The 22410-nt window shown below is 48.7% G+C and overlaps 2 protein-coding genes across 2 annotated transcripts in view; one reads left to right on the top strand and one right to left on the bottom strand.

Moving 5' to 3' along the window:
- The first annotated feature begins 458 nt into the window (after window positions 1-458).
- Window positions 459-2878, top strand: LOC142573074 (uncharacterized). The gene has a single exon (XM_075682589.1). The coding sequence runs from the start codon at window positions 736-738 to the stop codon at window positions 2851-2853; it is 2118 nt and encodes a 705-aa protein (XP_075538704.1). The 5' UTR covers window positions 459-735; the 3' UTR covers window positions 2854-2878.
- A 2478-nt stretch (window positions 2879-5356) lies between these two features.
- LOC142570670 (uncharacterized) overlaps window positions 5357-22410 on the bottom strand; it is a 45228-nt gene continuing 28174 nt past the window's right edge. The window contains exons 3-4 of the mRNA XM_075679024.1: window positions 6685-6831; window positions 5357-6063 (exon numbers count right to left, since the gene is read on the bottom strand). Coding sequence (XP_075535139.1) covers window positions 5473-6063; window positions 6685-6831 — 738 coding nt within the window. The 3' untranslated portion in view covers window positions 5357-5472. The remainder of the gene's footprint in view (window positions 6064-6684; window positions 6832-22410) is intronic.

The raw sequence follows: 22410 nt of genomic DNA, 5'->3' as shown, positions 1-22410 counted from the left end.
CACATCCCTCGATCGCACTCAACCACTCACACTGACTGGCACGCATTTCGCACTAATCTCCTTTCCGCCTCCTTTGAATCTTACGACGACTGGACGTCGCGCATCTCCGCAGCGCTTTCGACCAGTAGCCGTCGCGTTCGCTCACGTCGCCCTATCCCAGACCCGGATCCTCACTTTCTCCGTTTATGGCGTCGGCTGAAACGTCTCCAACGTTCCTTGCGCTCCCAACCCCAAAATACCCAACTTTCCTCCCGGATTGCTGCTCTGCGGGCCGAGATAGTTGCCCATGGCACGTCCCTCGAGCATTCTCGTTGGAGTGCGCTTTGTGACGGCCTCGATTCTGCACTACACTCGCGATCCACGTGGTCCCTTTTTAAATCTTTCTTAGGTACGAAGCCTGCCCTTGCTCCCACTCTAGCAAAAGCCCTCGCTCAGGGGACTCCCTCCGATGTCTTTGACAAGCTCACTTCTTTGTATCTCCCACCCCCTCTCACACCTTCCTACCCAACCTACTCTGGTGATCCTAACCCAGACCTCGACCGGCCTTTCACTCTCCGGGAGCTCGAAGCTGCCCTGGCTGCTAATGCTTCTCGCTCGGCTCCCGGTGAGGATACCATCACATACACTACACTCCGCAACCTCCCCGACCACTCCAAGGAATTCCTCCTTCAGACTTTCAACAATGCCTGGGACACCGGCTGCTTGCCGAGCGCTTGGACATCCTCCCTTATTTCTATGATTCCGAAGCCGGGCAAACCTCCCTCCCTTTCTAACCTTCGCCCTATCTCCTTGACGTCGTGTGTTGGCAAGACCCTTGAGCGAATGGCTTTGACTCGCCTCTCTGATTTTATTGAAGCGAAAGAGTTCTTCCCCCATTCTCTTATCGGCTTTCGACGGCGCGTCTGTGCACAGGACATGTTCCTGATCCTCCAGCACACCTTTCTCTCACCCAATCCCAGCCAGATCCACGCTCTTGTGACTGTTGATGTCCGCAAGGCCTTCGACGGTGTGTGCCACGACCATATCCTGTCTCAACTCTCCTCCCTGGACTGCGGACACCGGATGTACTCTTATCTCCGCTCCTTTCTCTCTAACCGAGTGGCTCGTTTCCGAGTGGACACCCATCTGTCCGATCCCCACCCGCTCACCCGTGGCACTCCTCAAGGTGCTGTTCTCTCTCCTATCCTTTTTAATCTTGCTATGACCCCTCTCGCCTCGCAACTAGCCCAGATTCCTGACCTCCAGCACATCTTTTATGCCGACGACATCACCCTCTGGTGTTCGTCTGGTTCTCCCGGTCACGTACAGGACACCCTGCAACGTGGCCTCGATCTCATCAACTCCTTTCTCTCCACTGCTGGCTTGTCACCTGCTCCGGAGAAATCCGAGCTTCTCCTTCTTAACTACTCCTCATACCAGCGCTCCCACAACGCCCTAATCTCCCTCCATCTTTCCGGCTCTCCCATTCCTATTGTCCCCCAATGCAAAGTTCTTGGCTTCCCGTTGCATGCAGCCAAGAATGTGCAAGCCCTACACCATGCTGTCAGGACTTGTCACTCGGTAACTCACCTCCTACGGCGCGTGGTCACTCGGCGCTCGGGCCTCCACGAGGCTCATGCGTGCCGAGTTGCCCATGCGCTCGCCCTCAACAAGTTCCTGTACTTTGTGCCTTACGTTTCCTTCACCCCCACTCAGCTTAACACCCTCGAGACCGCCCTTGTGGGCCTCTACAAGGCAGCTCTCAACCTCCCTATCACCACCTCCACTGCTAAGCTCTTTGCCACAGGCCTCTTCCATCCTCTTCGTTCTCTTCTCTCTCTCCACCGTGACTCCCAGCTTGCCCGGCTTTCTCTTACCCGTCAGGGTCAGTGGTTACTGGCCCAGGCGGGTATCTCTCCCATTCCCGTTTCCTCCTTTACCTCTCCAAAATCCACCCCGGCGCCCAATCTTCGCATTCTCCCCCTGCCGTCCAATATGTCCCCTGTCCTGCATGCCGGCCGTCGTCACGCGGCCGCGCAGCATCATTCCCCCCTCTTTACTACCCAGGGAGTAGCCTACACGGATGCCTCTTTCATAGCCCCTCGAGGTTCCTGCGGCTACGCTATCTACCATCCCCACCTCCCAGCACCTGAAACTCACACGAGTGGGCCGTACCTACACCCTCCGGATGCACTATCTCTCGAGGTCCTTGCCATTGTACATGCCCTACAATCATTTCCCTCCCTGCCCTCGCTCCCAGAGTACACGATATACACCGATTCCCAAGCCGCCATTCGCCACATACAAAACCGCACCCTACCCCATTCACTCCAACAAGAGGTCGAACGAGCGGTCTCCGCATTGCAACCTTCCACCGTTTTCCTCCGCTGGGTCCCTGGGCATTCGGGGATTGACGGCAATGAGCTGGCCCATCAGCTCGCCCGTGACGTTTTTAACCGGGCACCGTTGATCCCCTGGTCGGGGCCCTCGCAGGATTCTGGGGGACTCTCCCTGCGCCGCACTATCAAGGAAGTTTACCTCCAACTCCGTCTCGACAAGCGCCTCTACCCTCCCCCTCATCCATCACTCACTGTGCCGGAGGCTCGCCTTCTGCGGCACATCCAAATGAATGCACTGGTAACCCCTTCCCGCCTCTTTCTCTATCGCTATCGCTCCGACCCCTCCTGTCCCAACTGCCCCTCTACTTATGCAGACCTATCTCATTGCCTATTCTACTGTCCGGCTGCTCAGCAATCAAGTTCCTATCCTCCCCCTTCACTTTCCATCACCACCTGGCTCGACTGGCTTGGCGCTGAAGGTGAAGAAGAACAGCGTCGACTGGCCACCCAGGCGGTCGATATGCTCGGCCTGTAATTTTTGGCTGAATAAAAGTCTTATACTACTACTACTTATCTTCTCACCTCCAATTTTCTCAGAAAAAAAAATTCTTGATTGTATCTTCGTGTATTAAAACTTTCACCAGGAGTTATATTGCTTTATTCATTGATGTGTATTTGCGCGACTTAATACGCACAAAACACATCTATCTCCCTAACGTGTTTAACTGACTCCGGTTGCAGCATCGCTCAACCGAGAGATGCCAGTCTCTCGGTGGTGTGAGGAGACCGAGGCTGTGAAATTGAAATGTCCTCGACTATGTGGTCTTTTAAATACACCTATAAGGCTGTGTCTCCGAGGTCACACGAAGTGTATTCAATATATATATATATATATATATATATATATATATATATATATATATATATATATATAGCCCATGCAAGAGACGGTAAGTATATTCCCACACCAGCCTTCTCTTCGTGAGGAAGCATCAGTTTACTCGAAGGTGTGCCAAATAGCCCTGCAAAAGGGCGTTGAAACACTGCCAGCAGAAATTTAGCATTCTCACCGAAATATTCGTAAAGTTCATTTGGATGATGACGTGAAATCACCGAATGATACAACTGCCGCAACATGTACATTTAAAGGTATCTATTGTTCCTGCGCATCTACAATCTGTGGGCATATGCCACCGTAGCCGCATTTATGCAAAATGAATTTGGTTCCCAAGTAAATGCATATTGTGTACGTCGCAGAGGAGACTTATAAGCTCTCAAGGAGGTTCCAACCGTAAACGTGTGAAATATCGCGTGAAGAAAATGTGGGCACGCTCCATGGTAAAACACATTATGAGCTACAAATATTAGCTACAAAATTTAGAAACACCTAACACAGGCAAAGAGCTCCCCTCCGTCAGGGAACAGGGGAGCTCTTATTTTATGTTTTGAACTTCCAAAAAACAATACCCCGCGAAATATCAGATGCGGTCGTACATACTTACGGTGAACCTTAATGAGTGTGCCTTTTTGCATACCGAAACGCTGGTCACTGATTCTGCTCCGAATGCCTACTGCTCGAGTCACATTAGTTGAAACGTCTCCTACGTGAGAACACCAGTTCGGTTTTCCGCCGTATGTAATGCCGAGGTATTTAAAAGCGATCAGATCTGGAAAACGGCCTTCTGACCATCTGCTAGGGACATCTGTATCGGCACGGGAACGGAGAAGACAAGGATGTCACTTTTGCTTGAGTTTCGTGAAAGATTAATAAGAAGCCGCGCCTCATGAGTATACGAGCGTATAAAGGCAATGACTAGCACAGGGAAGTGGTGCAACACAGGTTCCCTGGTGTGAATGTGAAATTCTTTTCGCCTGTTCAGATAGCAAGGCTGGGGTTGTTGCAACAGCATGAGCGGTTGCTGCCGATTTTGCTGCTGATGATGATTTCTTTAAGGACGGCGTTAGCCCACTGTGCGGGATATGCCACAGCTCGTTATGATATATGATTACGTTATTATATTATTACGTTATTATATGATTACGTTACGTTACGTTATGATTATGGATATGCCACAGCTCGTTATGATAGAACATATAATGTAAATATGAACGACACCGATAATAAATCAAATGAAATTATTGCGGATGAAGTAATCAGCTTTGCAGAAAAGGGATGCAATACAGAACTAAAAATAATCATATTCTTATGTAAAGCTTGCGGACAGAGAGACATGCTCTGGGAATGTGCCGCCAACCACGGTAATGAGAACACCTCCGTTCGCGACAAGCACATAATCGCAGCCGTTGCCAGGGTACGGGAAGCCTCGAGCTCGCTTCTTCCCGACGCTGCCCCGGCTGCGGAGGCCGCTGGGGACCTTCTCTGTCGGCGTCGCTGCCGCTGGGAGGCGGCTCTCAAAAGTTCGGAGTTCGCCGACCAGCTCTGGGCCGTCCGGCAAGCCGAAGATGCCGCCCGAGTCCGAGGACTTCGAGCCGCCACCTGAGGCCACCACAACAGAAACTGCCGCACCATTTTTTAATAAAGTTTCTTCTTCTTGTTCTATATAAAGGAAAGACTTCGAATTCAGAATAATGGTAATGATATTTCCAACTCTCTTGTTGTTATTGTTATAAATGTTACCTTGTAGTGTTTTAATGCTGTAATTGATTGAAGCAGAAGTAAACTAATCTGGGCAAATGGGAAACAATTAGTTTCGGTGAGGTAAATACACATGGCCCGGCACACGTTCGCTTCGCTCTATCCTATGTCCGACGTCCCAAGCGAGAGTACAACAGTACTACATAGCACGCGTATATCAGATAGCTGTAAAGTTGGCCTTCAACAATTTATGCGCCCAGCAACTATAGGTAGCCCGAGAGCACGCGCCCTTTCCACCGGCGCCTTATGACAAGTCCGACCATCGACCACCGACCGCCGACAAGCCACAAGAACGGACGAAAGTGCCAAAGAATACTATTCGCCCCTGGAGCTTCACAAGAGCCACCACGACAATTCCACAATGAGCATCCGCTTTGAACTGTTTTTTTTTATTTTCTCCTTTAAGTATTATGTCAGAGTTACACTGTGGTCGACAGCTGACCACAGTTCAAGTGCTACTTGTTCCGCGTGCAGCTCGTAGCGGCCCTGCTTCGTTTCTCAACGACGGCGGTAGCCCCGATGGGCGGCAGGCCGGCTTCCATACGTGGTCTGTGCACCATTAACACCAGGGGCGTAGCCTGCCGCGTAGCCGGCGGGACCATAGGGAGCGAAGCTGCCGTAAGCTTGCCCACCGACAGCCGCCTCGCCGGACCCGTAGCCGTAACGCCCGTCGGGCGCATACTCGAAAGCGCCAGCAGCGAGTGCGTACGCCTCCGATGCTGGCCGTCCATAAGCTCCATAACCTCCGGCGTTAGGTGCCGCAGGCCTTGCGCCATACGCTGCAGCTGCAGCGTCCTGGGCAGATCCTGGGGGAACGCGGAGGATGACGGGCGCCGCGTTGAATGCCGCGTCACGGCTGACGCCAGGGGCAGCGCCCCGCTCGTGAGCACCCACGGAGCCAGGGGGGGCCTGGAAGCGTTGTGCGGCGTCCGCGTAGTTCATCTGGCGGTAGGGGCCCCCAGCGTCCGGGTAGCCGTACATGCCGGCCTTGGCAAAGTTGGAGCGGTCCTGCCCCGCGCCGAACTGCCGATTGTTGTACTCGCCCGCCGTATTGTAGCCGAAACCGTACTGTGCCGGAGTCTGGAAAAGCTAGAGAAGACAACAATGATAGCTTCGACAATTTCCCGCACATTCAATTTCTCTTTCTTTCTATGATTGCATATAACAAAATTCAAGCCTTGATTCACCTAATTATTGATGATTGTAGCATTTGGAGCGTGGTTGGTAATCTTGCATAGGAAGATGCGCTTAGTTTTAAAGGCAATGCAAACAATTCCGAAAGGGCGTCGAATTTCTAACAAACTTTGAAAAACCAGCCTGAATGAATTGGTATTCGCGCATATTTGGCATCATATAAGATAGATGCGAATGAAGGAATAATATGACATGGTTAGCCAGTGCTTGATGTGTTTGAAATGTGAATTGCTGCTAGCCACACAACTCCGGTTCGTCGTTCACACAATAACCTGTGAGCACTCTTTACGATTTGTATATTTAGTTTATGAAATACTTTCGCAATCATATAATAAGAATTAAAAACAGCTACCGGCGTGCTAAAGAGATTTTCCGGAGAGGTCTTGCGAACCTGGAATGTTGCTTTCATTCGGCACCTCATCTAAATGCAAATGTCTAAGCTCACAAATCTAAAGACACCGTTGCCTCAAAATGCTATTACGAAGTAGTTGCATAGGTATCACAGTTCGCACTCACAGAGGCGTAGGTATCGTATCCTCTTCCGTAAGGAGCTGCAGGCGCAGGGTAGTTTGGAAAGCCAACGCCTCGTTGGCCTGGTTGAGTCGGCTGGTTGTAGTGTTGTGCGTAGGCTTTACCAACGAGCCAGTAAAGCAGAACTTGCACCTGGTGTATGAGAGAAACATTAATGCTGCGCAGCAACAACATTAAATATCCGTACTTTTCAAACGAAGAGAACTGTCTGATTGTTACTATAAATACGCGTGACTCATCAATTTGAGATGAAGCAAGAGCGTAAGAGAGATGCTTTTATTATGTAGGAAGTAGTAGCTTTGTTTACGCTCTATATATCGAACCCCTACAAAGGGCTTTGCGCATCGAACATCGTTTTGTTTTCGCGAAGACTACGCCGTCTTACACAGCTGTAACTACATGACAGCTGACATACCAAGAATAGCCGGAAGACGTAGATGAGGGACGGCTATTCTCGCGGAATCGTCTTAGTCGCGTAGCCATGATACGCTAAAGAAAGGGCTTGCACAAGCCATTTTGTTCTAAAATATCATCGAGAATGCACACGTTGCAAGTGTAGCATAACGTAGGATATAATAGCTAATTGCGATAAGAGATTAGCACGCTCATGCAAGTCTGAAATTCCCATTATCGCCTTGCAGCCTTCCAGTGTACTTCCACACGTGTTCCCTTTAGGCAATACAAAAAACACGTTAGCGTGCTATCGCCGAGCAGAGAACTTAAGAAAGAATACCGACGGTGATTTGACCTAAATCACTTCTGGTTAGCTTGCAGTGCACCTCACCTTACTTAAATTACTGAACCTATTGACCTAACACGGAACTGTAACTACAGGAAGTACAATGGCCTTGCGTAGCTGCTCCCACGTGTGACAAAGCATGATAACCAAGAGAAAAAAAACAGCTATCAGCGAATACTGCAGAGGGGGTTCGTTGACGGATAAAGAGCGCCGCTTTGTGTCTCACCGCAGGAAACATTTCGAGTCTTATGAAGCTCCCACTTCTGTCCAGAGACGTTTTCCACCAAACGACGCTGAGGCGATGGCGAATGTCTTCTGCTGGCTCCTTGCTGCCCCCAGCTAGCTTTTATACTCTCGTCAACGACGCCTGCGCACTTGATGCGCACACGTAACACACATTCCAACCCGTTGTCTTTTTTTACCATTTTACGCGTTGCTACCGCTGCTTGCAGAACTACAATGTCTTGTGTTTTTTCGACTGAGGTCGTTTATCACGAAAAACGTGCATTTGACGTGAAAAGCGTTTCACATCCGCTCCATGGGCGCGTACATTTAGGCGGAAGGCGTTAAACGTGATTGCAAGCACTTCGGAGCTGATGTAATAATTTCACAGAAAGGCTGGCGTACCATTGCGTCACCCACGCTGTGTCTTTGTTTTGGTCTCAGCCTCTGTCGAAACGTATTCTTGCTTTTTTCTGTATGACTTCACCTTTGCAATTTTTCTTTATGAAGGCCTAAGGTGAATATGGTAAGTTTTTCGGGCACGTGCCTGTAGCTAGTTTTGATGCTGGATAACACTCAGTGAACCAAAATAGCATTTTCATAATGTGTTTTTCGTGAACGGAAGCAGAAAAAAAAGGAGTGCTTAATAATGTCCTATCTTTTATCAGTTATTGATTTCATAATGCACTTCTGTTACTGCTCTAGATACTGGTAGAATTTGAGAGCCCAATGCATTCATTGTGTCTATTATGCCACTTTCTAGCCATTGCGTTCATGTAAATCAGCCCTGGTACTTTTTCTTGCTAACAGGTGCCAAATTTGAAGCATGTAGTGCAGTATTTTCTCAGCAAATTTGATTCTGCTACATTTACTGCTCAATGCAGCACAATGAGCCCTGCATGTGGTGGTGAACTATATTGCAAACAAGCTTCGTTATAGGTGTGCCTGCGCAGTATATCAGACTGGCGCACAGCCAAAATGTATCGTGTGTGTTTGCGTCTTCTTGTGCAGGTGTTCCTGAATGTGCTACCCAAATAGCTTGTGATGTTGTACAAACAGGCCAGCATGACAGTTCACTTCGAAGAATCTACCAAACGACGTCAACTCTCGACAATTATCGCCGATCAGGGGCTAGACGTAGACATGCTGCAGCTTAACGTATGCTTTGCATAAACTCTGTTTTAAAGTATTTTTATGACTCGCAGTGTTTGCTATCGATCTTAGGATGACGTGAAGTCACGAGCATTGGAGTTCAAGAATAAATGCAAACAAAGGTATTACAAGCACCATCAATACGCCGGGCGATAAGAATACAAAAAAATGAATACGAGGTAATCCTAAAGAAATAGAGATATCAAATATGCGTCTGCTTTATTCAATTCGGCTGTCAAATTTTTCGAGCTTCCTGATTTTCGCGATTTTTCTGTGAACGCATATTTTCGAATTCGCATTTTCGTTTCGCATGGCGAACTATGTTGTCCTTCCGGCTTTTCGGCATTGTGTCTGTCAACCTTCAAAGATGATGTGCTCCACTCCAGAGACCACATCCGAAAGTGAGCTTCCAGCTTTCGGTACAAGCTGCACCAAAGCAAATGGGAACATCACTCTGCGAGCGACACAAGCGATTCTCAACCCATGTTTCAAGTGTGAATGACGCGCGTGCCGTAAAAAATTTTAGCCCTGAAGTCAAGTATCGTTCCGTGCTCCTTTCGATGGTTCCGAAACGCACGCCTTTCTATGATTTGTAACATAATCTCATTACGTTTTACAGTGCTAGAGACATTGTCGAGCGTTCAATTTAAAATACCACGCAAACATCTGAACTAAACGGCGCTGCTTGCTCTACAACAGTGACACGCGTACACTTGCTTTTTTCTCTTTGCTGCGACCGTTTATCACCTGATAACAATTGCTAATGTTATCGGTCAACGTAAAACGCGCTTCGATGTATCAGAGCATTCTCGACTGTTGTTGCCCTTTCTATCTGCTGTCTATGTTGTTCCCTGAGCGTGCGGAATCAGATTACATGCGTGAAGCGATAACGCTGTGAATTATGCAAGGCGCACGAGCACCACTGACTACTCCGGAAAATTCTAGAAGTCATATACAAAATAACCGGCGTGCTTGACCCGCGGATCAGATTTCAAAGTTCGCCGACTTTGCTCGCTGCCAGGATGCCGGACGGAAAAGCTTTCGGGTTCGGGTTCAGGTTTCCGCATAGTTTCCGGTTCCGTTCAGGTACAGCTCCTGGGCAGAGATGTAACGGTTCGAACCGGCTTGAACCGAATTGAATTCTGGGGTTTTAGGTGCCAAAACCACGACCTAATTATGAGAGACGCCGTAGTGGGGCATTCCGGATTAATTCTGACCACCGGGGTATCCTCAACGTGCACCCAATTCACGGTACATGGGCCAAGGTCGCATGGGCGTTTTTGCATTTCGCCCCCGTAGAAATGCGGCCGCCGCTGAACCAGTTTGAAACGGTTCATACGGGTTCATAAAAAGTTCGGAATAAGGGAGAATAAAAATATTTCGGAAAACGTTTTTCGGCCTCACCCGCAAATCTATTTCAACGAAACACAGTGTTGTTCAACCCTCACGTGACGCGTACAGACCTGACGTATATCTGCCTTCTTCAACATTATGCGAAAAATTTGAATACGCTGTGACCCGATTGAGGCGCGCGCAGGCACGCGCGCATGCTTACTGTGATTTGTTATTGAAGGCCGCACTGCCGAATTTTTTTTCTCTCTGACATTCATTTTGCCATTACACATTTTCGCAGGCTTTCCTTCAGGCTTGAAAAACAACTTTTATGCAGTCCGTTTGGAGCAACGGAAATCTCAGTCGGAAACTTTTCACGATGGTGTACAATTTTCTCATTGACACTTTTGGTCGAAATGTCATATATACAATGAAGTTCATTCATTAATAATAACTAAATATGCAATTAGAACAAATGCAAAAATTGGCTGACTTGCTCCAAGCGATGGCAAACAACATTACCTTATAATGGATTAATTGTCCGGCTACGTGGCACTTGCACATGTTTTTTTTAATATTTTGCACAGGTTAGGCCGGAAATGTAGTATAAAAATTCGACAACGGCAGGGTTTCAGTGTATTGTAGTAAGTGTGGGGGTCTGCTCGATTTAACTAATTCATTATGGGGTTTTACGTGCCAAAACCACTTTCTGATTATGAGGCACGTCGTAGTGGAGGACTCCGGAAATTTCGACCACCTGGGGTTCTTCAACGTGCACCTAAGTCTAAGCACACGGGTGTTTTCGCATTTCGCCCCCATCGAAATGCGGCCGCCGTGGCCGGGATTCGATCCCGCGACCTCGTGCTCAGCAGCCCAACACCATAGCCACTGAGCAACGACGCCGGGTTGCTCGATTTAGAACACATGCTTCGGCGCTGCTTGGCGTTGGCCGGTGATGGTTCTCGAGGTGAGCAGTGGTGGCAGCGGATGCTGCACAGTGAAGTGCTGGCGGACCAACTCAGGGCTGTCCAGAGGGCCCGTGTGACGGCAGAGGGGGCTCGACCTCTCTGTCCCGACGTAGGAGCGGCCCGCATCACTCCCAGACTGATCCCTCAGGACCTAAATAAAGTTCTTCATACCATACCATACAGGCATGTGTGACAGGTGTCGTCTTTGCGAAGGATGTTCTGTTCAGTGCACTGAGCAATCGAGCTCAAACGACGTATCCATGAAAACGGAGTGTCATACTATGCACCGTGCATTGTATAGACGCTGGCTTCATTTTCAATATAATAATAATGCGGGCAAAAGGCTCGTTTATGGCATTTTCTAAATCATTTTTAAAAACTAATGATTTATCTATACTGTTTTCTTAACCGTTCTTGACAGCCTTGTGTCTAAACAATTAGCTAAAATATTAGCGCATGCAACAATGACGAATGTACCAGGAAAATTATCACAAATTTGTAAAAATGGCATTTCTGTAAAGTTTTCATCTGTTAATTCACGATTAATGTTAATTCACGATCTCTATCTAAACAACACGAAAAGCTACGCGTTTCATCGAAGTACACGTAACAATTCATTTTAGAAATATTGATTGGAATAGTTTGTTTTAGACGAGAATAATGTTTCCTTTTAAAAAAACGTTTGGTTCCTCCTACGTACAGCGCTATTCACCAGCGTCTTGACTATAATGACCAGTGCGTCTTTACTGTAATACACGCCCCGGGTTGGTGGCGAAACTCTACGCACTGACCGCCTATCTCTAAGCAGGGTGTTTCCGAAGGGTTGGAGGAGGCCTCTTCTTACTGGGCCGCCTACAAATGCTGTGTCGATGAGTAGTAAGTCAGCCCTGTACAGATCGCCGATAGTCGCGATTAATGAACGTGGGGGGATCGGCACTGTTAAGAACGGCCCGCTGAAGTGCGCGTTTTGCCAGCCAGTTGCGACAGCGGCGTCAACTTTTCCTAGAACGCCACCGCAACCTTCTAGCCACACGTCGTCGCTAAGTCTAGTGTGTCCAGAGATCAATACGCCACGTCCGCCACCCTTCGTCGCGGAATTGCCGAGATGAGTTCGACGAACCAGGCTTTATGACTAAACACGCCACCGCCGACCTGGTCTGCCGCGAGCGGGGGAGTTGCTGAGGGAACGTCTTCGTAGGCCCCTTCCCACGCGCCTTTCAAGACGCAAGACAATGGAGCACAGGCGGCCACGCTGCGGGGGTCAGCTCGGGGAATAAGATGCACCTTTCCTGACGTAAGCCCCGAGTTCTGCGAAGACCGTCTGACGTCAGTGGCGACCGTGAACCTGTGCGGAGGTATGTGTGTGTGTAAGCCCTCCCGCAGAGATGCGGCTCGTCTACTGGTCAAACGTTTCCTTCACCTAGGGATCGAGGGAGGACCGAGTGTTTATAAACCGTTGTTGTGCGGCTGCTCAGTGTACTTTCTCTCGCAGTCATGCTAGACTGATGAACTGCAACGTCCTTATCTAGATACTGTAAATAAACCCATATTCCTCGTTGTCGATGAGAAGCAGTCCTTCCCTTCAACAACGTTGTCAGCGTGGATAAGTTGGACGACGGCATGGGCCAGCTACCTTCTAATTCATGCCCGACTCCAATCTTGACAACTGGTTACGAACGGTAGGATCGACCTACCAATCCTAACAGCACATACCTGGTGACTGATACAGCTTTCTTGCGGCGCTAGTTTGATTTTTTTTCCTACAACCTGCTTAAGCACGCACAGGAGCATGGCTTTCTTCGCTTTTTCTTTCACCCATTTGAAGATGTGTTAGCGGTTCGTCATGTGTTCTCTGTACGGCCTCTGAAGGCAACTCTAGCCGTGATGTTGATGATGATGATCAATAATGGGAAAAAATGATGATGTTTATTGGCATTCCCTTTCAAACGGGGCAGGAAGAAATGGTCCCACGGCTTGCTTAAATTTATCACGTTTTATTACGTCGATTGGTATCGAGCCTTTCGCCTGTGCAATTGCGATCTTAATTTTCGTATTTAAAACCTCTATCCCTGTACTGTACCATTACTTGCACTTGCGATGACTCCAGTTCTATCAATATCTTCCCTGCTTTTCTTCCACCAATACTCTAGTCGTCTCTTACTTATATCGACTGCTGACCAGTTAAGATTTCCATCTTCTTCGAATTCCGACGCTTCTTGAAAGAGCACGTGGCACTAAAACGATGATAGTGCCGCCAACGTCATCTTAGGCGCTTTTACCGCGCGAAGTAGCAAAAAGTTCCATTTCCCAAAGATTCTGTAGTCATGTTCATGGTATCAGAGGTTTAAAAATGACTGCGACTTTTGTATTGGAATTAGCTCGCATCAGAAAGGCAGCGGAGCTTTCGTAATCCTGCGATACTGCCTGAAATTTTGAGAATTTTAGCTTGGAACGCTGACACCAATTCTTTGACGTTATTCAGACACTCTGTAATGATCACACATCATTATTTAAGAGAAACGTCATCTGTAGCTTTCATCCGAGCTTAAGCAGAAGGCTATTGTATGGTGGGTGACTTGTTCGTTCATCGACTGAAGAATAATGGAGAGTGAATTTCGGCAAAATTAATACCGATAATTAGCATTGCTTTACCGATGATAAGTTATTCCTCCCGCAACTATTTTGGTTGTTGCTTGGTTATGAAATAATGAGCTTTCAAATCCTGACTGACTTAATTCGTATTCATGGACACAGAATTTGGAGGTACCTAGAACATTAAGGCTTAAAACATCATTGATAATTATCCATGTCATGGGAAGCATTTATGAAAAGTATAGACGACGCAAATGTGTGGGCAATTTTTTTTTCCTACGTGCTCTTCGTAAGCGCTTTCGCTGATGTTTTTTTCAGCTGCAAGGATGCTAACCACTATACCGTGTCCCGGCTAACTTTAGCGAAGCTGCTAAAATAAAAAGCAAATGAAGAAAAATACACGCTGCAAAATATAATTATAAAGCTTACGGTCTTCGTATGTCACAGCTAAGGTAACCGAACATCGTAAGTCCCATAATCTTATCTTGCACGTAGTTTTTTATTCCTTTATTTCATATGACAGCTTGGCTAACGCTAGATGGTTCTCTATAGATAGTAGCGGCCTATGTGCACTGGAGTATGATACGCGCTGGCAAGGGGCTAGTCCAACCCATTTGGTGAAGACGCCGTCGATGATACTGCCGCGTTGCACAGTGGGCACTCGGTTCATGGTGTTTATGGTGGCACCAAACACTTCCACCATGTTATGGAGGAACCACTGGCTAGCTGATTTTGATATCATCTAGCTTTGTTCAAAAGAACCAGGCCGAGTGCAATTCCGTCGCGTGTGGCTGCATCGAACACCCAAGAACGAGTCTCCAGCGTCGTGACCATGGATTGACGACGCTGTGCGGAGTGGTGACGATGATTTAACGACAACGGTGCGAGGACGACCAGATGACGACCATGGAATGACGACAACTGTACGACCACGATGGTGATATGACGCCGGGTTGACGATCAAGGTAAGACGACGATGGTGTGACGACGATTGCCTGATAAACATGAGCTAACAACTCTGGTGTGAGGTCGACGGCGTAGCAATGTAATGTCGATGCTGGATTGACGCCGATAGTGTAACAACGACGTGATTCCGACTCTGAATTCGTGCCGATGGTATTACAACGACAACAGGATGGCGGTGATATGAAGAATGGAATTACGGAGCTGGAATGACGACAAAGGAATGGCAATGGTAGAGTTATTACTAAGGTATGACGACGATGACATGATGACAGTGCTATAATGACGGCGTGTCGACGATGGCATCAGGACAAACGGATTAGAAAAGTGGAATCACAGTGATCGCGTGACGAGAAAGCTATGACGAAATTGGATTCACCACAGTGCAACATCCCTACGACAAAATGACGAAGATGGAACTGCCACGACGGCATGGCAGCGACACTGTGATGACGACGCGATGTCGACGATGGAATGACGACGATGGCTCGAAGACGGCTTGATGATGACGATGACAACGTAGCTGCAGCAACAACGTAAAACGGTGAAAAGCGACTTCCACCGTCTTACGTATGGCACGGCCAAACAATACCAATCGCCGGATAGCATATACACGGGCGCAGCTGCTACATTCGTTGTTTTTAAAATGGCGTCCTCTGAATCCTGTAAAACATAATGGGCCCCACAAAAGGTGTGTAGATATACCGAGAGCAAGCTAAGACAGTTTCATTCAACAAGAAGCGGAGCGAAATGACTGAGCAAAAATCACATCCGTACGTGATACAGAGGGCGATGCGGTCCGCAAGTACTGTTCTTAGCGTGTAGACGTAACATCAAAGTTCACGCATAACATCGCTGTTTTGGTCTCTTTGGAAAATTATAGGTTTTCACCGGTTTGCTGGGAGACGCCGCTCCCTTTTTCGGCGGTGGAAGTGGAATCGGTCGCGCACCGTTCAGACCAGCCAGAGTATGTGGGAAGAGGAACAGCCCTGGGAGCTTAGCTGACCGCGATGGTACACAGCTGCACTCTCCTTCGAGTGGCACCACTTCGGACGTTGAAAGTTTCGAGGTCTAAATACGCCGGAAAGCAAAAAGACGAAATATCAGTGGGTGCTGCGCACCAAGTAATTCGACTGCGACTCCTACGCCGAGAGCTCCAGAGCATACAATTATCTTTGTTCCCGAGGCAGCTGTGGACAATCTCAACTGACTAATTAGGCAGGCCATCTCTCTTTATCGGGTGGCTCTCGCTCGAGGCGAGATAAAAGACGTCAGAAGTAATAACCGCAAGAACGTCCTCGCGATCACTGTTACTAAACGAAACGCCTTAGATCCGTTGATGAAGATTAGGTAGTTGGATAACGTCAAAGTGCGCTGCCACATTCCACAGAGCTTAGAAACCACTGCAGGTATGCTTTACAACAACCACGTCCCAATCTGTAGCAGTGATCTACCTATTTTGATCAAAACAAGGACAGACAGCATTGTCATAATGCAAGCTGGTCGTATTGGCAAATCAACTTGCGTGAAGTTCCTCGTCAACAGTGATTGCCTACCATCGCACGTGAAGGTCGGCCATTTTCGTCATACTGTACGACCTTTCGTGCCCAAACCCCTACACTCCAGGATTTGTCAGAGAATTTGACACTTGATTGTTGTCTGTAAGAACCCTGGCATATGCCTACGGTGTTCTGACACAGCTCTGACATTTGTCGTGCAACGCACTTCAAGTGCTACAACTGTAGGGGTGCGTACGATATGACTTCGAAAGAATGCCCGCTCCAGAAAATAAACAGAGGATCTTGAGGCAAATGGTTGGAGACCATTAGGTACATCAGCAAGCCACAACTGAAGTGAGACGCCGACGTTCCCGTCACTTCAAGTAAAGAAAACACACTGGCAGTTTTAAGGATGTGCACAATCGGGGAAAGACTGGTCGTGAACCACTGACGTCATACATTACCAGCACGGATGAGAGAGGGACGCCCGCCATGGCCAACTCAAGTGAAGCATGGCCACCTCTACCGAAGCCACGCTAATTCGCAGAATCACGAGACTTGCCATCCTGAGGTCAATTATGAATTTTATGTGTACATCACTGACAAACTTAAACACCCCGAATGCTCGCAGCGCACTGCAGGTACTGGACGCGATGTATCCAGTACAAGTCTTGAACAGCATCATGGCTCATTCACCGCTGTCATTCCATAAAGATGTCAAGGAATCATAACTTTTTCAGCTGAATGTTCGAGGCCTCAGATAAAGAATTTCAGATTTTTGACCTTCCATTTTCTTTAACAAGTTTCCAATCAGCGTCATCTGCGAACCGAATCTTCAAACTACAATACAGCTATCGGGATATGAATCTGTGTCATCCGCGATGTCCTCAGCGAAGTCGTCGTTTATGTTCGGTGGGAATTCACTTACGTGCTATATTCAGTTATGCGACACGACGACGACCAATACGTGCGTTTAACTGTAAAATCAAAGAAACACATTCACTCTTGTAGCTGCATATATTTCGCCAGCCAGTCGTTTTGACAGGCAATGAGTAGGTGCTTTGTCATTCGCAACACCTGGCCCTCGGATTCTTAGTGCAGTTTTTGGCTCACACTACCCGCTCTGTTGGAGTTTCAAGACAGACTCCAAGGGAAGAAATCTAGTAGCATTAGCCTCGGACCAAGAGGTTTGTTGTCTCAATGACAGCTGGCCGACATATGTACGGGGCCTGACCTACAGCAGCTGTCTGGTCTTGACTTTGGGCTCTGGGTGTCTTCGAAGCAGTGTAAAGTGTTTCTAAGACGTAGAAACCCCCGGAAGTGACCGCGTTCCCCCGTATTTCAAGATCAAGGGAATGGCCAAGCCTCTGTCTACTGCCCTCCGCAGAACCTTACTGGACGAACTTCAGGTCGCTTATGGAAGACGGATGCCAAGAAGGCCACCTGTCATACCTGGAGAATCAGATACGAAACGCATTGCAAACGGCTATATTTAGTTTTAGGCCTTCTGCAACGTATACAGAATACGAAGGTGAATTGGAAAGGCTTCGAGGCGATTCGCCGACGAACAGAAAGAAGATATAGGCGCACCAAATTTATCCACTATTGAGGGAGGCGAGGCGGATTAAAAAAAGAAAATCCAGCGCCGCATCGATACGTTAAAATCTCAAAAGTAGAAATCCTTTTGCGATTCCTTGGATACTCATATGCCTCTCTCTCATACATGTAGAACTCTGCGAGGCATACAATAGACTCCGCAACAGCGCCACCCATTTAAGTATCGTTCCGTGAACCAAGGACGACGTGAGGTAGACGTGGCTGACGACTTTCGCGCAAGAATTGATGGCTTGCCCTCACTGCCTGTATCAACATCACGCGATATTGCGGCATCCCAGGACTCTCGCAAGGATCTCATGTTTTCTGTGGGAGAGCTGGAAGCTGCCCTGGCGACTTGTAGGAAGTCATCATCGCCTAGGCCCGAGGGAGTCACATACAGGGCGCGTGAAAACCTTGGCCAAAAAGCCCACAGTGTACTCTTAGAGAGATGCAACGATTCGGGACGCGAAGCATTGATTCCTTGAGAGTTAAAGGTCAGCCGCCTATAGTACCTTTACTTAAGTTCTAAATCTCGATTAGACTGACATCGTACCGTCCGCGTATTTCCAACTGCTCGTAGGTACAGCGGGGCGTGGAACTTGCGGAGACGACAGACGTTTGCGCGCACGCGCGAGTGAGAGCTGGTGCGAGAGAGGAAATGTGGGGAGTTTTGTTCTTTGAAAATACGACTCTGCCTAGGTACTACAGAGGAGTTTTTGGCGCGCGGTGTATGCACTTGTCCCTAGGCGTGCCGGCAGAAGTCGCGGGGCGCGGTTGTGCTGAACTTAGCATCGCAAGTTGGCGGCTCGACGCAATCATATTTAATCGATCATGTTTTTACTAATGAAAACAACGTGTCATTATTTCGCATTATTGTCGGCGCCTCCAGGACACCAAAGCGGCAACGGGGATATCAAAGGCACGCTTCGGCCTCTGCGGCCCCAACCCACGGGCCGCCCGGCTTCCAGCTTTGATCCCCCCGCTACCGCTTGGGTGCCCCGGAGATTCTGCGCCGCCTTCTTTAATATAACCTCAGGCGCTCTCCTGAGGCCTCCGTTTGCCGGTTACATGTGCCTTTCTGGAGCAGTGCTTGTAAAAAATCCGGTCTATCGTCGCAGCGAAAAAAGCGACCCGCGATTTATAAAACACCAGTCAGAACATTGCCCCTTCAGACACAGTGATCACCAAGCGGCGTCCGCGCCCACTGCCTCACCGCGGGGGCAGCCAGCGGCGGAGCGTATAAACCAACTCGACCGAACTCCGCAATGCCGGCATGTCTAGGGGACAAACGAATACAACGCGCTCGAAGAAACCTCCTCCGTAGTGCCTAGGCTGAGTCATATATTCAAGGAGCAAAAGCCCCCAGATTTTCTTTCTCGCGCCCGCTCTTACTCGCGCCTGCGCAGAAACGTCGAGCTCCGTCAAAAGTCGCACGCCCCGCTGTATCTACGAGCAATTCTAAATACGCGTACCGTCCCATCACTCTTGCCAGTTGCGTTGGGAAACCAATGGAAAGGATGGTGTTGGCGCGCCTTGATTGGTACTTGGAATATAATGAGGTACACTCGCCCACAAAATATTGCGGAGTGCACGAGGGCGTGGCGAAACGGCCCTCCTCCCCTTCTAGCCGCGCACCCCTGGTGTCGAGACCGACGCCTGCGCGCATGCGCTTCTCTCCGAGACTACAAGTGTGCAGGTTTCCGCGCTTCCTCCTTGCGCGCCGGCGATATACGAATGTAGTCGCGAGGTGCCGCTCTTGCGATTGGCGCTGTGGCAGCTTCGAGGGGCAGAACTTCGTTTATATACAACGGAAATAAAGAGCTCATTTTCGTCTTGCCTGTCTCCTTCTATTCAACGCGTTTTATGCCACGCTCTTCTGCGGAAGAACGCTCCGCTCCGTTCGTAAAAACAAACAACGAAGATCAACCACGAAAACGTGCAGCGCGAGAAAAAGCATGGAGGACGCTCAAGCTTCGCCTTCAAGATTGGAACGCGATAGCGTTCCCGTCGACCCACCAAGGGGTGCAAGACAATGCGCTACGGCGCAACGATCACTTACGAGGCGCCCCGCATCGGACTTTGCAGCCACCAATCACGCGGTGAGCGCCGAACAACGCAGCGTTCGGCGCGGCAACGAAACGTGCGCCTGAGCAAGCGGAACGAACCAAAGAACTTGGAGGGGGAAACGATCTACGCTAGCCAAATGTCGTGATCGGCACGGACAGCCGGGCCGCGACGCGCCTCACACCGGTCCCCGCACAGCCCCAATGCGTTCAAACGAGACGAAGGCGAGAAGCGGGCGAGTGGCGTGCCACTTGTCGGGGTAGCGCCGTACATTGCGAGGAGGGGGTCTTCTGTGTTTGCCGCAAGATGGCTCTGCGTGTGCGGCAAGTGCAGAAGAAACGTAGCGGAAACGTACTTGGCTACGCCTTTAACTGCGACTTTTGTAAGTTACATGCACATAATTACCGATATACACAGCAGTGGTACTTTCTACGGCACGTTTCTAAGTCAACACAGCATTCATTAGAGGAGCATTTGTCCCACGTTCAAGCATGGAACTCATGGCTGAGTCTTCATACAGTGATGCACCGAGACCGTCTGGCCCAGGCGACTTGTTTGAACTAAGCTCCAGAATCGCTGATTCAATTTCCTCAGCCGTAATACTGGCTTCTAGAGCATGCGCAAGGTCATCCTCTAATCTCGGCATCAGTGATAGGAATTCTGTTCTGAAGTAGTCAGTGTTCGGAGTATTAAGGCTGAATATATCTGTGTAATGTTCGACGAATGCCTGCTTGATTATTTCTCTTCGATTTGTGATTTCGTTTTGATAGCATATTTCCGTTATCTCTTTCGACAGGGCGTGCCTTTTTTCATCACTTAGCGCGTTTTGTAGGCGTCTCTCCGGACCACAGTATTTCGTTACGCGCCCTTATCACTGCGCCCCGGTACATTTCTTCGTCTATTGCCTCGGGCTTAGTTTTAGTCTCTTTAATTTCTTTTGTGAACAATCCCGGCTCGTAGCACTCCGTACTTAGCATAAAATCTAGGGCACTCTGCAGCTCTTTAGCTCGTTGTTTTTCTTTTCGCCGAAGGGCACATGATCTATCAATAGCGGCTATTTTAATATCACATTTGAACAGCTCTCATACTTGCATAAAACCTCCGGAGTTACATCGCAGCATGTTAGCTATATAATCCTTGACTTTAGTCACGTACTCTTCATCTTCCAGTAATTTATCATTAAACTCCCACAAGTCCCAATTAAATTTCGCAGCTATTCTCTTCGTACCGATTGTAACCATGACTAGACAGTGATCACTAAAAGAGACATAGATCGTCTGGTAGTCAGAACATAACAGCAAACATTCGACAGGAACATATATACGGTCCGATCTAGCATGACTGCCTCCCTGAAAGTGAGTGTACATTGCCCGGCCTTCATGCGTCGATATCAAGCCTACATCTTCAAGGTCGTGCTCACCTACAATTTCGGAAAGTAACTCGGCGCTCCGATCTCGAAAAGAACGGTTTGTTGTCCTATCCTCTGGTCTACAGACGCAATTGAAATCACCAAGCAAGATCACCCGCCTTTCAGTAAGCAGGACAGGCTTCACCTGTCGGAAGAAACTCTCCCTTTCAGCAATTGCATTCGGAGCCTATACACACACAGCTCTCCAAGCCACTCCATCCGATTCCAAATCACACGTTACAAGACGACCACTTTCACTCGAGACCACAGTATCAACAGCCCCAATACCATTTCTTAAAAAAATAACGCATCCACCCGCTCTTCCAACAGCATGACATACGCAAACGCTGTATCTGCTACGATAGACCGCTACCATTCTGTCTGTTTGTTCTTCGTTTTCAATTTTAGTTTCCCGAACCGCGAGCAAGTCTATTTCGTTTTCTAGCAGAAGGCGGTTCAGTTGCAGTTGCCTTCTGCGCGCCGACAGGCCCCTTACATTAAGCGTAGCAACACGTAGGCTGGACGTGAGGTTGGTAGCCATCTAAGGAAAAGGGAGACGCCGATCAGTCTACTCACACATAAAACATGGTGAAACCATATCCATTAAGGTGTTTGAGTTTAGGACTGACCCGATCAATGACCGGGCTTCAACCGTTGTGGCCAAAGAAGCCTCCGCTAAGGCGGAGGGAGAGCAGACACAGTACTGCGTTCCGGTGGCAATTTCGGTTTGAGCTTGAACGGTCCGCGGCGCGTTGAAGGTGCCTTCGGCGCAGGCTCCTCGCCGCGTTCACCGACCAATCTCGGTTCCTGACTATCCGAATCCTCGTGAGCCCGCTTCACTGGTACACTTGACGCTGCGGGCATCTCGGTATCGGCGTCTTTGAATCATACCGTCCCATCAGTCTAACAAACGTGGACTATAATATATTCATGAAGATTTTAGCTCGACGCCTTCAAGTGTCATTAAGTCACTTGTAGGGCCACATCAGCCATGCGGCATAAAAGGCGGGTCAATCTTTACAAATGTTCACACAGCTAGAACTGTTTGAATGCTGTGACGGAATGTATGGGCGCGTGGCCATGTTGCAATTAGATCTGCACAAGGCGTTCGATAAAGTCGTACACGAAGTTCTGTTCTCGATCCTAGACCGTATCAATGTTGGAACTGTTATTACA

Source organism: Dermacentor variabilis, chromosome 2 (assembly GCF_050947875.1).
Source record: "Dermacentor variabilis isolate Ectoservices chromosome 2, ASM5094787v1, whole genome shotgun sequence".
Classification (NCBI taxonomy): Eukaryota; Metazoa; Arthropoda; class Arachnida; order Ixodida; family Ixodidae; genus Dermacentor; species Dermacentor variabilis.
This window is presented reverse-complemented; position numbering and strand designations above follow the sequence as displayed.

Bases quoted from the DNA above. Each gene is read 5' to 3' on its own strand.
- LOC142573074 (XM_075682589.1), top strand. From the start codon at position 736: ATGATTCCGAAGCCGGGCAAACCTCCCTCCCTTTCTAACCTTCGCCCT.